Raw genomic sequence first — 17968 nt, forward strand, 5'->3', positions numbered from 1 at the left:
TCTTCAGGAAGATGTGTTGTTTCTAATTTTGCAGATGGGGACAAGGCGCCTCAGAGAGTTAAGTAACTTGTCAAGTTCACAGATCTAGTAAATGAGAGGTCCGGGATTTAAATCCCTACTCTAAATCTTTTTATGAATCCACATTTTTCCTTCTGGCAGTAGATTATGTTAAGACTGGTAGCAGTTTTCTAGGTCTAGGCACTGGATGGATGCAAACAAAAGATTTACTTTTGAAGAAATTGAAAAAAACACATAGACAAGGCATATTAAAATGTTTCTATTTTGGGAGATTGTGAGGTGGTGCTTATGTGAGAAGAAGAAACAAAACTGGATAAATAGTGTAGTTTTTTTTCTCATAGCAAAGCTTGGGAAAACTAGAACCTCAGTGGCTTGATAGGTGTGCATATAGGTACTTGGTAAAGAACCCCTTAGTGTGCAAGACAGTCAGTAGTCATACATGTCTTCTATAATGATAATGCAAATAATTCTGTGCAGTGATTCATGGAAACATTGGATTCTAATATTCTCCTGGAATGGTTTATGGTAATATGTTACCAGCAAGTGCAAGTGTGAAACTTGAAGCAAATAACTATAAGGAGTAGGGAAAGGTGGCGGAGGTAGTGAGGGAAAAATACAAGATAGCAGTACTTTATATGTGAAACCAGACTTGGAGGTGTATATTAAAAATGTGGAAATTTGGGTTAGTAGTGAAAACCTTTCTTCAACTTTCACAGTTATAATTTATAAAAATGAATGCCCTTGTGTATGAAATTCTTCTGGCCTGCCCTGCCAGAAGTTAGGATGTATGTAATGTTATATGGTTGTCAGATTTTAAGAGAATATCTAAATTAACTCTGCATTCCTACAATGAATTCTAGATGGGTGATGTATTAAAATGTATACCACTTAAGTACTTCTAATTTTCCCTCGAGGCTATCCTTAACACCTACTTTTGCAGTGAAATAGCTCCAGTTGTATATGATGCTTCTGGTATGGCTTTTCTGGTAAGACCTGTAAGGTAGAAATTAGGTCTCATACTTACCTGGACCTTTGAAATGAATGGGAATTGACATCCTTATTTTATCTCACAACTGTCTGTATTAGAATATAGTTAAATGCTGTTCATCTAGGTTAATCAGAAAAATCACGCCAGGGCAAGCATTTTGTTGTTCAGTCACTCAGTTGTGTCCGACTCTTTGTGAACCCATGGACTGTAGCACTCCTGGCTTCCCTGTCCTTCACCATCTCCTGGAGCTTGCTCAAACTCACGTCCACTGAGTCAGTGATGCTATCCAACCATCTCGTCCTCTGTCATCTCCTTCTCCTCCTGCCTTCAATCTTTCCCAGCATCAGAGTCTTTTCTAATGAGTCAGCTCTTCGCATCAGGTGGCCAAAATGTTGGAGCTTCAGCTTCAGCATCTGTCCTTCCAGTGAATAATCTGGATTGATTTCCTTCAGGATTGACTGGTTTGATCTCATTGCGATCCAAAGGACTCTCAAGTCTTCTTTAACACCACAGTTGTCAGGACCATGATCTTTCAGGGGAAGCATAGATCGTTAATAACCAACAAATATTTATTATAAGATTTACTGTATGAAGATGACCGTGAATCTTTAAGATTTGTATTCCAATAGCTTTGACTACTTCTGTAATCAATTTCACTGTCAAAGAGTCAAATGGATTGGTTAGAAGGTTACCTGCTCTCCTTTCTGCTCTCCTCTCTCCTTTTATAGTTGTCAATCAGTAATTGAGTACCTTGAATCCTAGAAGTAGAAAGGAAGGAAAAAGGGGAAAAGGAAAGACAGAAAATTCTTTGATCATGCTTGGATTAAATAAATATCTAGAATATCGAATTTGAATATTAAAAATAAAGTTCTATAGGAAGTATATGAACTAGTCAAAATTCAGATAATTGAAAATAGTTAATTCATTTAAGTTAGATTTATTATCAGTTACCTTTAATTCTAGTAGCATATTCCCTGGATTTAGATCACTTGAGTTTAAATTCTGCCTTCTGTATTTACTAGGTGTGACCTTAGGCAAGTTTTAATATTTTTTAAATAAACATTTTCATGCCTTGGTTTCCTTTTCTGTAGAACAGGGATAATGTGCGTTACCTAATTATAATTGTTTTGAGGGCTAAGTGAGATAAGATATGTAACAGTGCTCAGCAAAAGGAACTGATACTTTCTAAACATCTAGCAAATACTATTTGTGTATCTTTTCAATCATCTCTTCATCATCTATCCATCCATCCATAGCTGTTCATCTGTCTGTCCATCTATCCATCTTTTTGAATGTTTTAAACAACAGATTGATGATTTGTTTTCCCACAGAATATGTAGAACTTTTGAAGTATAAAATGAATTTAATTGACCAGGGGGTGAGGGAAGAGGAGACAGCCCTGAAGAACCAAGTTATGTGCAGAGATCTGGAAGTTTTACTTTAAAGCCTCCAACTAAATGAATACCCTAAATTTATTTCCACCAGTTCATTTAATAAAATTTATATAATTAGGCAAATATTTATGGAGTGTTTTCTTTGTGTAAAATATGTACTAGGTGCTATGGGAATACAGAGAAGTCTAGTATTTTGTTCTTTCCCTGGAAAAGTTTGTAATCTGATTGGGATTACTGGCTCAGGTGGTAAACAATCTACCTATGATGCAGGAGACCTGGTTTGAATCCCTGGGTCAGAAGGATCCCCTGGATAAGGGAAGGGCTACCCACTCCAATATTCGTGCCTGGAGAATTCCATGGATAGAGGAGCCTGGCGAGCTGCAGTCCATGGGTTGCAAAGAATCGGACATGACTGAGCAACTAATGCATAAAAATATAATTATAGTATATATTTTAAAAAGATTGTTTAAGATAGTATGCATTGTGTTGAATGTGTTGTATAAAAAATAAAATTTCAGGGTATTTATAGAAGTGATTAGAAGATGGGTGGATTTAGTTACCTGGAATAGGCTCAGTTAGTTTCCTAGTGATAAGAAAGGAAGGCTGAGGAAATAGGGAAAGGACAGGCAAAGCAAAGGCTGGGAGGTAGCAATTAAGTGAAGTCTGAGTGTATCAAAGAAGGTTAAAGTGTAGACTACTAGAAGATAAGCTTAGAAAGACTGATTGGGTCTGGATGGAGGGCCTTGAATGCCAGAGTCAGGAGTTTGGACTTTTTCTGTCATCAAAGGAGAGCCACTGATTTTTTTTGATCAAGGGAATGGCTTAATACTGGGGGTGGCAGCAAGACTGATTTGGAGGTGGAGATACTGAAATTAAGGATATCAGTTTACAGTCTGTTGTAAGAGTCAAGGTATGAAGTGTAATAAAGCCCTGTATGAAGGTGATCATGGGTATGGTAAGAAGGTATGAGCATGAGAAACATTATTAAGAGTTGATGGAGCTTAATGACAGGCTGGCAGTGATAAGCAAGGATAGAAAGAGGAGATAGATTTCGTGTCCATGTTTTGAACTTGGATGATTCTGAGCACTATGCTTCCCTGGGTGTGAATGAATGAGGGAGGGTGTTGAGGAAAAGAATGAATCTAATTTTTAAAAAATTATTTATTTGTTATTTTGACTGTACTGGGTCATTGTTGCTACACATGAATATTCTCTGTGTCAGACCGAGGTGGGCTACTCTCTAGTCGTGATGCACAGGCTTCTCACTGTGGTTGGTGGCTTCTCTTGTTGCAGAGCACAGACTCTAGGGTGAGCAGCTTTCAGTAGATATAGTACACGGGCTTAGTGGCCTTGCAACATGTAGAATTTTCCTGAACCTGGGATCGAACCCATGTCCCTGCATCTGGCAGGCAGATTCTTAACCGTTGATCACCAGGGAAATCCCCTATGAATCTAATTTCAAGTTCTGTTGAATATGACATAGCAAGTACATCTTGGCATAATCTTGATATACTTTTCTAGAAGTCATTTGAGGATTGTTGTATTTCAGGGAGATGAGAGAGAGTTCACTGTTGGGAATATAGATATAAAAATAATAATTTAGATATCAAGGATAAGATGTTTGATAAAAAGGATATAGAGAAAGAATATATGGGTTGGCAGCCTTAACATGTGAGTGGCATTTTCTGTGATTATAGAGGTACCTTAATTAAAAAAAAAACTATTTTCTCATCTCTCCATCCTTAATTTCCCCTCACTCTTTCCTCCCCAATATTACCATTTATCTGCAGTGTGTTGTACAATATACTGAGCACTGGGGATCCATTACTAAACAAGGTAGTCATCACCCCTGTGCTCGTGGAACATATAGAATAAACCTAAAAAAATAAAATGAAATCTTTTAATGTTTTCTGTTTTCTTCCATTTATCTTAAGCTTTTGGTTACATTTATATAAGCATTTGTCCCCATGGGTCTAAAAGACATTCTCTGACAACAGATTTGTCTTCTTTTTGTGGACACTTTTTATTATTATTATATTGTGAGGGATATTCTGTAGGATCATAATTTTAGGAATATATTACTCATCACTGAAGTTGAAAAACACTGACTGAACCACATGACCCACTACCACCTCCTGCCACCCTCTTTGCAGAGAGGTTTTTATTGTGTCAAGATTATAAGTTAAGACCCTTTGGGAAAAGAGCTTTTTGGCAAGATGAAGGAAAAAGATCTTTCCTTTTAGAACAATCTTATTTCTCACATTCAGATTTCTCTTAATGATATGAAATTTATTTCTGATCATAATAAAACTTGTAACTGGACTTTGGACTTTCCCTTTCTCCTATTTCTTCTATCTGTATTCTGCTTTTAATTTTGCCATTAAGTCAACCCAGTACCGTCATATCACCCTTCTCCACTCTTTACTAATAAAACAGAGGAATGGTGGCCATTTCAGGTTTATAAAGGATGAAAGTATCCTTCTAAGAAATGATCTGTAATTATCTGAATTTAAATGCTGAGATTCAAGCTCAGGGAATCATATGTTGTTGACGGTCCCTAATTCATTACACTTCCACTCTTTGGTGTACTTCCCCTTCTCCTTTACTTGATCCATTTTTGATTTAGAGGATTATACCTGAGATTATTTAGAACAGAAGTATCAGGTAAAAAGGGAATATCAGTTCAATTCAGTTCAGTTCAGTTGCTCAGTCATGTCCGACTCTTTGCGACCCTGTGGACTGCAGCACACTAGGCCTCCCTGTCCATGACCAACTCCCAACCATCTCATCCTCTGTCATCCCCTTCTCCTCCTACCTTCAATCTTTCCCAGCATCAGGGTCTTTTCAAATGAGTCAGTTCTTCACATCTGGAGGCCAAAGTATTGGAGTTTCAGCTACAACATCAGTCCTTCCAATGAATATTCAGGAGTGATTTCCTTTAGGATGGACTGGTTGGATCTCCTTGCAGTCCAAGGGACTCTCAAAAGTCTTCTCCAACACCACAGTTCAAAAGCATCAATTCTTCAGCACTCAGCTTTGTTTATAGTCCAAGTCTCACATCCATACATGACTACTGGAAAAACCATAGCCTTGACTAGATGGACCTTTGTTAGCAAAGTAATGTCTCTGCTTTTTAATATGCTATCTAGGTTGGTCGTAACTTTTCTTCCAAGGAGTCTTTTAACTTCATGGCTGCAGTCACCAGCTGCAGTGATTTTGGAGCCTCCAGAAATAAAGTTTGTCACTATTTCCACTATTTCCCCATCTGTTTGCCATGAAGTGATGGGACCAGATGTCATGATCTTAGTTTTCTGAAAGGCTGAAGCTCTATACAGTCAGCAAAAGCAAGACTGGAAATATCAGACATTATATATAAAATATACTTTTCTGATAAAAAGGAGGACATTCTTTCTTATTGAAGTATAGAATTGATTTACAATGTTGTGCTAGTTTCAGGTATACTGCAAAGTGATGCATATATATGTATATATATACACACATATATGTCTATATGTGTGTGTGTATTCTTTTTGAATTATTTTCCCTTATTGGTTATTACAAGATATTGAATATAATTCTCTGCGCTATACAGTAGGTCCTTGTTTATCTAGTTTATGTATAGTACTATGTGTATGCTAATCCCAAACTCCTAATTTATCCCTTCTTTGTTTCCCCTTTGGCAGCTGTAAGTTTGTTTTCTATGTCTGTGAATCTATTTCTGTTTTGTAAATAAGTTCATTTGTGTTGTGTTTTAAGATTTGACATATAAGTGATATAATATGATATTTGCCTTTCTCTGCTGACTTACTTCACTTAGTATGATTATCTCTAGGTCTACTTTATGTTGCTGCAAATGGCATTATTTCACTTTTTATGGCTGAGTAATATTCCATTGTATGTATGTACCACATCTTATCTATTCTTCTGTTGATCGACATTTAGGTTGCATTAATGTCTTGACTATTATATGCAGTGCTGCAATGAACATTGAGGTGCATGTATCTTTTTGAATTAAAGTTTTTGTCTTTTCTGGTTCAGGAATGGGATTTCTGGATCATATGGTAGGTCTAGTTTTAGTTTTTTAAGGAACCTCTATACTGTTCTCTATAGTGGCTGCATCAATTTACGTTCTCACCTTTTCTCCACACCTTCTCCAGGATTTATTATTTGTAGACTTTTCAACAATGACTATTCTGACCAGTGTGAGGTGATACCTCATTGTAGTTTTGATACACATTTTTTTCTAATAATTAGCAATGATGAACACATTTTAATGCAAAGAAGGACATTATTGATGAGGAAGAAAACTCCTGTTAAGAGTGTTCTGAAATGGAAAGATAGTTTCTGTCGTATTGGAAAGAATAATGTAAATCTGAGTGCTTTAAACTTTGAGTTAGATATAAAATCACTTTAGTAATATCTTTTAAAAAAGCACTTTGGCTGGAGCAACATCTATATTTATATAGATTACTTAGGAATTTTCAGCATGCAGGAAAAACGTCAAATTTTCAGGGCTTTAATACTAACCCAGCTTTGGGTTCCTGAAATCACTTTCACAGTGGGCCAATCTGGCCACCAAATTTGGATAAGAATTCCAGATGCTGAGTGTCTCAGCACAAATAAAAATTGTGGACATGTATCCAGTGCTTGGTTATTTTTGTAAACTTGGATAGAGATAGATACTAAGTCAATTTTGTGAGGTGAAATTTTGACCTCGGAAATACAGATCACTTTAGAAGACAATAATAAGGCATAACACTTTTATTTTTAGGAAAAAATAAGACAAAAGCTTTTGAAGTTTGAATAAGACCTGTCTTTTTCAACCTGCTGAAAGCTTTCTGGGCTAGAGAGAAATATCTGAAAGGGTAGTTTTTATAATGGTCCTACTGCTAATATAAACTTAACATTATCAGCAGAGATGGCACTGATAACAGTATGTAAGGCCTTATACTCTGGAAAGTTGTAGTGCTCTTGTTAGTATTTGTATTCACTTTTTATTAATTGGTCTTTCTTATTGTTTTCCATTTTAATTTACTGTAAGACTAATAAATCTTGTTCTTAAATAACAGATTGCACCACAGCATTCAGCATTAAAATGCACTCCTTTTTGGGGGAAGCCAGATAGATGTGTTTACTCTGTAGAGAGATTTAGATTTGATTTTTTGTTTTCTTCATGGTAATTATGTTTGCACTTTGCTGATCACTAGTTGTGCATTATTACAATGGAAGGTGACAATTTGATTGTCTTCAATTGGAGAAACAAGTAATTTTATATTCACTAAGCTGTCAGGTAACACTAACTCACAGTACTAAGAGCTCCTGGCAATGTGGCTTGGCACCTATATTTAACTGCTTTGATGCTTGTGTAACCTCTGCTGAATCAGAAATACTTTGCCTGCTGGAAATGGTTTTCAGTGTTGTACAATGAGGTTTTCATTAAGTAGACAAACTGAAAATGAACTGCAAAGCCTCTGTTGTTTCTCTCCTCCCCTTTCCACTTGTCCCTCCCCCTTCTCCTCTCCTTCCCCACCCTCGCCTGTTCCCCTCCTGCTTTCTCTTCTTCCTAGTCTTTCTCCTCTTATTTGATAGGAACCTGAAGTTTATACCTTATTTCATTACGTGAAAGAGAGAAATTGCTGGCTTGCTTTAGCTAAAGGAGAACCTCAGAGATTAGCTTCCTTACGTAATTTTGCTCAGTGATACCATTTGTGAGGCTTCGCTTTTTGAAACTACATAGTATCAATGTTCATTTTTCTCTTTTTTCTGGCAATGCTGAAAAGTGAAAATAGAGGTGACAGCTTCCTACGTACCTTTTCTCTCTGAGAAGTTATTGTTCTGGTTTGTAATTTTATTGATAATTGGATAAGATATCCTGTAACTGGGCTTTCATACTTGTGGATTTGTTTCAAGCTGTCAAAGACATATTTAGTATTTACTTTAAAAATTATGGTTCTCATTTCATGTGAAGAGGAGATTCAAAGTGAATGTATATAAATAAGTTCATTTTACTATTATTTTAGACAGCTTTCTTTCACTCAAGCCAAATAGAAGTCTTTCATTTGAGGGATAAAATCATTGTGTGTGATTAAAATCCTCTTAGTAAGTATATTTATAGTAGCCATTGTTTGGTTTTTCTCTTATTGTTAGGTGACTGATTTTATTTATGTATTCTAGGCCTGGCTTTCCAAAGCAAAGATCTCAACAAGTAATTGGTGGATTAGCTTTGAGAAAAATTCAGTATTATTTCTATCAAGCACAAAGTATAGAGGTTACATGAAGGCAAGTTGTTTTGATCCCAGGAAGAAACTGGATACTCAGAGACACATGTAATAATTATAGGTTTTCCATAGGCAATCCATCAGGCAGGCCAGTCATTAGGCTGGTTGCCTGCCTCTTCCAGCAGATACTAACCAATTAGACAGAGGTGGTTACGTGATGTAATATTATCAGGAGAAACAATTCATGAGTCAAAGCATTCCAAGACATATGAGTTCTAGTCCAAAGAACAGTCTTAAGCTATATAAAGTGACAGCAATATTGTCAGCTAAATATAAACTCTAGAAACACAAACTTTGATGACTTGAGAAGAATCTGTTCCAGGTAGTCTCTGTTTTGTAAGAACCTCAGAAGGCCTTTGAAGACAATTTTGGAGCTTTGGTGTGAAAAATTAGAAGCCTTAGATAAGTCAAACTCCATTAATTTAAGCCCCTTCTTAGGCATACTTCAAGGGCTTCAAGCCTTTTTCATTTGCCCCATCACTACTGATTTGACAGCTAACTCAAATTAGTGAGTTTTCTTCTAGCAGATATTGTCTGTATATGTTACCATATATATTCTGAAAGAGCCACTACAAACTTTAAAAGATAGGTTTATAACTCTCCAGGGTAGCTCTGAAAGCAGTAACCTTCTTCATGGAATTTTCTGATTTGCTATTAAGGAGATGGAAGAGGGAGAAAAAGCTGGCAGAAGCATAGGGAAGTTTGGAGGTGGAGTGAGGGACAGGTGTTAGTGCTGGATCAAACAATACAGAGAATCAAAAACAACCCTCAGGCTCTACATGAGGGAATTGCGGGTGGGTGGAGAAAAGTTTAAAAAGGTTTATCTTAATTTTAATGTCTGAAAAGGGGCCCTCCCTCAGCCTGTCCCAATACTTAAAGGTGGAAATTAGAGGTTCAGGAAGAGGATTTTTAAATCACTCTTTGCTCTAGGCTGGGTGGACTGGCATCTTTTGTAGGGGTTTCTGGGTATTGTGCATTTTGGCAGCTAAACATATCTGTTACTCATACTCCTTAAAATGAGAGGCACTGTGTTATATTTTTGGAAAATTAGTTGTTTATTTCTCAGTATCAAATCAATTGCAGCATTAAATTAACAGTGAAGTATCTGACTGAAATAAGTCTACCTTGGTAGCCTGGGGCTGAGTTGCAAAAATAAATGTGAATGTTGGCCTGAATTTTTAATTTTTTCTTTAAATAAACCAACTATTAAAATGTTGCTTTATGTTAAAAACAGGGCTTCTTTTGAGTAAATGTAGCACACCTAAGAAATGAATGCCATTTGATAATAACCTTAGAAGTAATGAAAACATTAAAAAAAAAACAGGTTAAAATATTGTTCTAATAAATTCAGTGGCTTCTTTGGATAATTATGCCAGTCCCAAATGATAGTATTGAAGTGAATTTTTTCCATGCAATGGTAAAAGGGAGAAAAAAGCAATTTCAAGTGACTGTGCCTTATGAGAAAGTTGTTCTAAAAATTCCTAACTTTTAGACATAAAAATAACTTTAAAAAATAGCACTACCAAAAAAGAAAGATTTAAAGTTCTAGAAAGTAAGGTTTGTCTGAGATAGAATACTTAATGTGTAGATATCCAGTCCTCACCATTTTACCCAGTCTTGGACCAGCTAATCTTGATTTCTTATTAAAGAATATAAAATAAACTTACTGTCTGAGTAGGTTGATAATGGTGTAAGCATTCAGATTTTATTCTGGAGTTTTGGAATAAAATAATAATCTTCCTAGAAGCACTCTTACTGGCTTCCTAGAAAACTTTATCAATTACTGGGGACTTCATCTCCTACCATCTCATTTTCAGAAGTCCTAAGCCCTGAAGTTCTTCCCAGTGGCTGGCATCCTGGGAATTCACTTGATCTGCTGGGCAGAGACATTTCAAACTCAGGGAACACATGATGGGAATTTAGTTTTATGTGTCCCAGAGATATGTAATTCTCTTTGGAGATTTTACTTGATAATAGCTATGCCCCAGAAAACCATCTTGTTTAACCAATGTGATAAGTTGACAATGTAGTTTTTCTCTCTGATTATAATGTACTCTGTGTAGTCAATACACTGGTACCATGTGAGTGTAATTTCCTCTTTTATTTTATCTCCAATGCACTGTATTATAAATAAACAGTTAAAAAAAACACCAAACAAATCTGTTGCATCTCCTTTTAAGATTGTACCACTGTAGACACTTGTTCTAGTAAAGTAGAATTGGGCGCATTTGATTGCATTTAAATTTTTCATGCTTCAGCAGTTTGACTGGGAGCACAGTAAAGAAAAATCCCATGAGCGAGGATAGTTTAGAATAATAGAACTTGATTTTGTGTATTATAGCGGCAACATTTGTGCTGCTTTAGTTAGGGTTGTGTCAGCACTTCCATTATAAACCCCTGTTTTCAGGGGGTATATAGCTAGGGAGTTTTTTTTTTTTTAATACAAATTAAAAAAACAATTCATTTGAATGATTTTTAAGTTATAATAGTGCAAAAATAAAACAAAGTTAAGTCACATAGAAATTGACCATTTTCACAAAGCTTTTAATTCTTTTGCTTATTAGTTGTATATGAAAGTGAAAGTGAAAGCCACTCAGTCGTGCCTGACTCTTTGTGACCCCGTGGGCTATACAGTTCCTACAATTCTCCAGGCCAGAATACTGGAGTGGGTAGCCTTTCCCTTCTCCAGGGGATCTTCCTGACCCAGGGATCAAACCCAGATCTCCCGCATTGCAGGCGGATTCTTTACCAGCTGAGCCACAAGGGAAGCCCATTAGTTGTAACATGGGCAGCAGCTAAAGTAAGATACTATTCTAATACACTGTGGGGGTGGAAGTTTTTGTAATGGAAAATTACTGATATGAGGATTAAAAATAAAAATCAGCATCCCATGTGATATTTTAAAACATTAAAGCAAGTGTATATTTGATCTATGAGTTTCTAAAGAAGAGTAGCCATGGTGCAATGATTATAGTGAAGGCATCACCAAAAGTAAATATCTCTGCAGCTTCCTCAATGCAGTTTAGTTGGTCTAGTGAAAGGGAAAGCTAAAGTAAAGAACTGAGATAAATGAGAATGTAATCAGAAAATTGAAGGATTCTATAACAAAATACTTGTGCAAAAGTAGTCAGTAAATTGAATCTGAGACATTTAATTTAAGTAAATCTAAGACATTTAATCAAAGAAGGCAATGGCACCCCACTCCAGCACTCTTGCCTGGAAAATCCCATGGACGGAGGAGCCTGGTAGGCCGCAGTCCATGGGGTCGCTAAGAGTCGGACATGACTGAGCGACTTCACTTTCACTTTTCACTTTCATGCATTGGAGAAGGAAATGGCAACCCACTCCAGTGTTCTCGCCTGGAGAATCCCAGGGACGGGGGAGCCTGGTGGGCTGCCGTCTATGGGGTCACACAGAGTCGGACACGACTGAAGCGACTTAGCAGCAGCAGCAGCAGCAAGACATTTAATAAACTTCATTAAAAAAGAATTTGTGCACATTTTCCTTTTAAAAATGCAACAAAATCACCATCTAAAACAAAAAGCTTTAACAAAACTATCAGTAAAAGACAAACCTGAAATAAGCCCAACAATTTTATCAAAAGGAAATGTCTACAGTGAGGCAATACCTAGCTAAAAGAACAAGTCACCTTTTTTTCTCTGCTAACAACATATTGAGAACTACAGAAACACAAGAAATTAAATAAAATGTGATATGGAAAAGTATTCTTGGAACAAAAAATGTTAATTTCTTTCCTAAAGGGAGGGATTTTGAAGTTGAGTAAGCCTTCCTCGGTTGTTAACTATTATGGTCTATCCATTTCTCCTCCTTGTCCGTTAATGAAGTTGTGAACTGAGGATGAACAGTCAGATTTAATATTGCTTTTTGTTGGCAGCCTATATTTTATTTGCAACCCTGATACACATTTGTATTTGTAGGTGCAAAATAAAACACAGATTGTGTGATGTTATAAATTGGTAGCTTTCCTGAATGGTCACTGGAGGAATCACCAGAAGACTGTTGATGAAGTAGAGGTGAAGCCTTTCCTCACTAATTGTATTCAGCGTGTAATTTCTAAACTTCCCTCTGAATTTTGATTTTCAATTAACACTCCCCATTTGAAGATAATTTTCTATTTAATGTAATTGCAGGAAATAATTTATTGGCTGATTAAGACTGAGGGCCCAGCCTTCCTTAAGAAAACACTCTAACAAACCAGCCTTTAAACTCAACCCATGGCTTTGGACAGATTTTGTCTATTTTTACAGCTGCATGGTTGTGTTTAATTAGGATTGTGCACTATTGTTCATTGGTGCAGTTTATAGTTGAAATTATTCTTAAGAGACTTTTCATTTTGGGTTTTGTGTTGTGATTAATTTATACTAAACCAACAATCACAGATATTGCTATTGGAAGGAGCCAAGTCACTTTATAATAAGAGGATGTTTGTTGGGGAACTAAAGTCACTCTGAGTTTTGGATTATGACTTTCAATTGTATTTAGCTGTTTTAAAAAGCAGCAGTAAATTCATTCTTTTGTCTTTAATGTGAATGATTACATTATTGGTACTGTTATTATCTGAACTGTGAAAACACTCTTGTTAATGGCAAGCTCTTGATAAACTTGCAGAACAGTTATAATTTGCCTGGTTTTACTATAGTGATTATGAGGCTAGTGAAATAAGTTCTAGATGATTCCTGTATACTAAGAAGCATCCTGTGGTATCATTTTCTATAAGTTTATATACATTTCTCCATTTGTCAGTACTGAAAGAAATTAGTCAAGGATAGTCTTAAGTAATTCTTTGATATAGTACTCTTTAGAACATTTCACTTTTTTCTCCTCAAAGAAAACATAGATATACTTCTGTACTTTCTTTTCTCCATATTATTTTCTAGTATCAAGTCTAATAGATTATTTTTTTACCATTTATAGAATGATTAATAAAGTAGGTATCAGCATTTTAATATGTTTCAAAGCACTTCAAAAGCCTGTAATACTTTTATTTAGAACTGTGCATAATTAGATTAGCTGATCTTATATTAATTTTTTTCACTGTAGGATACTAAATCTGAGCCCCCTCATTAATTGTGAGAAATTTAGCATTAGCTGTTAAATCCTATGTGAAACATGGGCTGCTACATAAAAACTACTGTTTAAATTGGAATTAACTTAATTATTTTTCTTTGCACTTGATATTTCCTTCACTGCAATATTCATGAAAGCATGTGACAGATTTGTAAATTTAACTGTTAATCTCAGATTTCTAGACCCTTTAATCAGTATTTATTTGTCTGTAGAAACAGTACTAGCAAGTTAATGATTTGCTAATTTGAAAAATGCTCATGTGGTTTCCTATGTTAACTGATTTGTGCATTTTTTAAAAAATGGTATGAAATCAATTAATGTTAAAGAGCAATTAAGGTGGAGATTTTACTCCTTTCGTTACACAGCAATTTTAGAGCTAAATAAGCTATAAAACAAAAACATTGTAAAGTTTTAGAAAAATATTCAGTTGCCTCTTCTTTTAAGTTATAAACTTTTAGTGACTTTATTTCTAGGTACAATAGCTAAGAAAATCATCTTGATAAAGAAATGTTTTAAAAGGTTTGAAATTCTGTTTAATAATCATGATTTTCTGATTGTATATGAAAGTACAGAAAGAAGACCTTGTGCTGATTGTAGCTGATGTTTACTTGTAGATACATAGAGAATGTTCAGTAATTGTTTTTGGAGTTTTGAAAATATTATGTGTAGTGAGCACTTTACTGGGTTTCCCAGATGGTGCTAGTGGTAAAGAACACCACCTGCCAATGCAGAAGATGCCTGAGACAAGGGTTTGATCCCTGGGTTGGGCAGATCCCCTGGAGGAGGGCATGGCAATCCACTCCAGTATTCTTGCCTGGAGAATCCCATGGCCAGAGGAGCCTGGTGGGCTACAATCTGTGGGGTTGCAGAGTCAGACACGACTGAAACGACTTAGCATGTAAACACTCGGGCATTTTACTATGTTCATAGTAGATGCTTTGAATCTTATATATACTTTCTAAGATAAAACAGAGGCATAGTTATTTCATGTACTCAATTAAAATGTCACAAAATTGCCTTAAGAATAATCTAGCACCATCAGCCACTCAATCAATATGTCACTTAAAAGTTTAGTTATAGCAATTGAGACACCTTGAAGATCTTTACAAAAAGATCAGATTGACACTAGTCAGTGTTAGGCCTAATACTCATTAACATAAGGTGTAAACTAAAGATATCTGGACCAAGTTTGTTTGGGATTTTCATCATAGATTACTTTCTCTCCTGATTATATGATTATATTTTCTTACATAGACTTCCTTTGTTTCTATGTAAAGCATAAGAGAAATTTGGATGCTTGTAAATTCATTCTCCCAACTGGTTCATCTGCTGTTTATCTTTTCATTTTTTCTATTCTTTTTTTTTTTTTTTTTTTTGCTAGCCACCAACTGAATTACTCTTAATAATCTAGTAGGGAGAACTGAGAGGAAAAATGCACACATACATAGACTATACATTATGAAAACTCATTCCATAATAATTTCATTTGTGGATTGGTAAAGAAGAAAATGTACAATTACTGGGAAGCTTGCTGAGTTAAAAGCAAAGAGGAAAGTGAAACATAAGCTAAGAATTCTTTTTTCAGTGATTTAGATTAGATCATAAATATTTCTGAAGTTAGAGAACTTTCCTTTTTTTCTGAATTAGTCAAATATAAGTGATGGTTTATTCTTTTGTCATTGACAGTCCTTTTAAAAATCCTTGCTGTTTCCTTGTTTTGTAGAAGAATGTCTTCCAAGCAAGCCACCTCTCCATTTGCCTGTACAGCTGATGGAGAGGAAGCAATGACCCAAGATTTGACCTCAAGGGAAAAGGAAGAGGGCAGTGATCAACATGTGGCCTCCCATCTGCCTCTGCACCCCATAATGCACAACAAACCTCACTCTGAGGAGCTACCAACACTTGTCAATACCATTCAACAGGATGCTGACTGGGACAGTGTTCTGTCGTCTCAGCAAAGAATGGTGAGCTTTTAAAATCTGGCCACTGTCCCTAAATGTGTCTGTTATTATGGGCTCATTACAAATATGTGTTTTAGAGAAAGCTCAAAATTTGTAGCATTAGAGTTATTTGTGTTCAGGCCTTGGTGGCTCAGATGGTGAAGAATCCACCTGCAGTGTGGGAGACCTGGGTTCAATCCCTGCATTGGGAAGATCCCCTGGATGAGAGCATGGCAATCCACTCCAGTATTCTTGCCTGGAGAATCCCCGTGGAAAGAGAAGCCTGGTGAGCTACAGTCCATGGGGTCACAAAGAGTCGGACATGACTGAGTGACTAAGCACAGCACAGCACATGAAAACAGCCACCATGTCTATTATTAATATACTACTGCTGCTGCTGCTGTTGAGTCGCTTCAGTCGTGTCCGACTCTGCACGACCCCATAGACAGCAGCCCACCAGGCTCCTCCGTCCCTGGGATTCTCCAGGCGAGAACACTGGAGTGGGTTGCCATTTCCTTCTCCAATGCATGAAAGTGAAAAGTGAAAGTGAAGTCGCTCAGTCGTGTCCAACTCAGCGACCCCATGGACTGCAGCCTACCAGGCTCCTCTGTCCATGGGATTTTCCAGGCAAGAGTACTGGAGTGGGGTGCCATTGCTTTCTCCAATATACTACTAGTTAGTGGGAAAATTGGAAAATGGTTTGTGGTTTAGATTTTGTCCATTATTAGATCAACTTGCCAAGAGGGATTTAGTTTAATTTTGAGGAAAATTTGGTTATCTTATGCTCTGATTCTCTGTGTTTAAGATAGTGAACTTAATAACACAAAATAGGTATGATTCAATAAAGTGTGGCCGTGTATTAATATGGAAAAATTATAATAAGCAAACATATCTATGTGAATGAGGTCATAGAGTGAATACATCTTCAGTAAGGAAATGCAAGTATTTATCATTTGTAACAGTCATTCTTGATTAATAATAAAGCTTTTCTCACTTATGTGCCCACATATTAATTTCAAAAGGACATGCAAAGCTCCTAAGTATCATTCAGTCAAACTGCAGGAGTTTGCCCTAAAGGTAGAACAGCATCAAATACATGCAATGTATTGGCCTACTTTCTCATGTTAAGTTCTACCTGTAACCATTAAAACAGGCACCATAATAAGTGACATTACTTATCTAGTTTAAAGCAAAAGTATTCAATTTTTTTAGCATTTATAACTGACTGAAATCTTAACATATTTTATTAGATTAGGAATTTTAAATCCTGTTTTACATGTCTTAACTCTTGGTTAAATTAATGAAAAATATTTTAAGTGGGAAATGAAGAAAAGTTTTATCCTTTAATAAAAAGTTAAGTAGTATTTAAAAATGCCTCTTTTTATATTTAAAAATTCTTGCTGTATTGTCTCAAAACTAGTTCAAAGACTTAATTCCATAATTTATGGAGGCAGACATTTCTCTTTTTCAGATGATTTCTCAGTCACAATTAGTACTCTGAAGCAGTAGGTGAGAAATAGAGAATTGGACTAGACTAACTGTTCTAGACCAACTTTAGATTCAAAGGGGATCATCATTATACAATTAGACCCACTGGAAGATTTGTTTTCCTTGCATAGGGAAAAGAAAAGATATGGTTGGAAAGATTGTTTGGGACCAGTTATCCAACAAGATCTTATATTAATAGATAACTTTATGGAAGTGAGAGTTGATTCTAAGCAGAATAGGAAGCCCTTAAAGTGTTTAAGAACTTCAAAAAGAGAATTTCTGACTGTATTATGAATAGATGGGAGGGAGACAGAGTGAAAGGAGGAAGATGTGTGGGAAAGCTACTTGAGAAATCCAGGTAGAGATGATGGTGGCTTGGGTTAGTGTAGAGGCAGATCAGATAAAGGGAAGGGATGGGTTCAAGATATATTTTAGCTTTTATGCCAAATATACTTATGGACAAATCAAAATAACTACACTGGAAAATACAAGTTGAGGCAGAAATAATACAGTTCAGATTTTACTTCTTTAGAGCACTCTACATTTTTCTTAGTAAAATTTATTTTGTATATTAGCAAGTGCAAAATTGCTTTGGTGAGTTAGTCTCAAAGTTTTATGATCTAATATTTTGTCAGAAAATAGATATTAATAATTTGCTTACCAAATTTATGTTAAGTGGGATTTATGGTAGCATAAAATAGTTTAAGTATACAAATATGTTATATTAACATAAAAGAAATCATATTTGCTGGAAATGTTTTCAAACTTTCATTC

At 35.8% G+C, this 17968-nt stretch overlaps 1 protein-coding gene across 27 annotated transcripts in view; it reads left to right on the forward strand.

The window, feature by feature from the left end:
- SOX6 (SRY-box transcription factor 6) overlaps positions 1-17968 on the forward strand; it is an 833346-nt gene that overhangs the window by 408609 nt on the left and 406769 nt on the right. For all 27 annotated transcript variants that reach the window (XM_059874855.1, XM_059874857.1, XM_059874853.1 and 24 more), the window contains one exon: positions 15490-15730. In XM_059874855.1, the coding sequence (XP_059730838.1) occupies positions 15494-15730 (237 nt within the window). In that variant the 5' untranslated portion in view covers positions 15490-15493. The remainder of the gene's footprint in view (positions 1-15489; positions 15731-17968) is intronic.

This window comes from Bos taurus, chromosome 15, assembly GCF_002263795.3.
Source record: "Bos taurus isolate L1 Dominette 01449 registration number 42190680 breed Hereford chromosome 15, ARS-UCD2.0, whole genome shotgun sequence".
Classification (NCBI taxonomy): Eukaryota; Metazoa; Chordata; class Mammalia; order Artiodactyla; family Bovidae; genus Bos; species Bos taurus.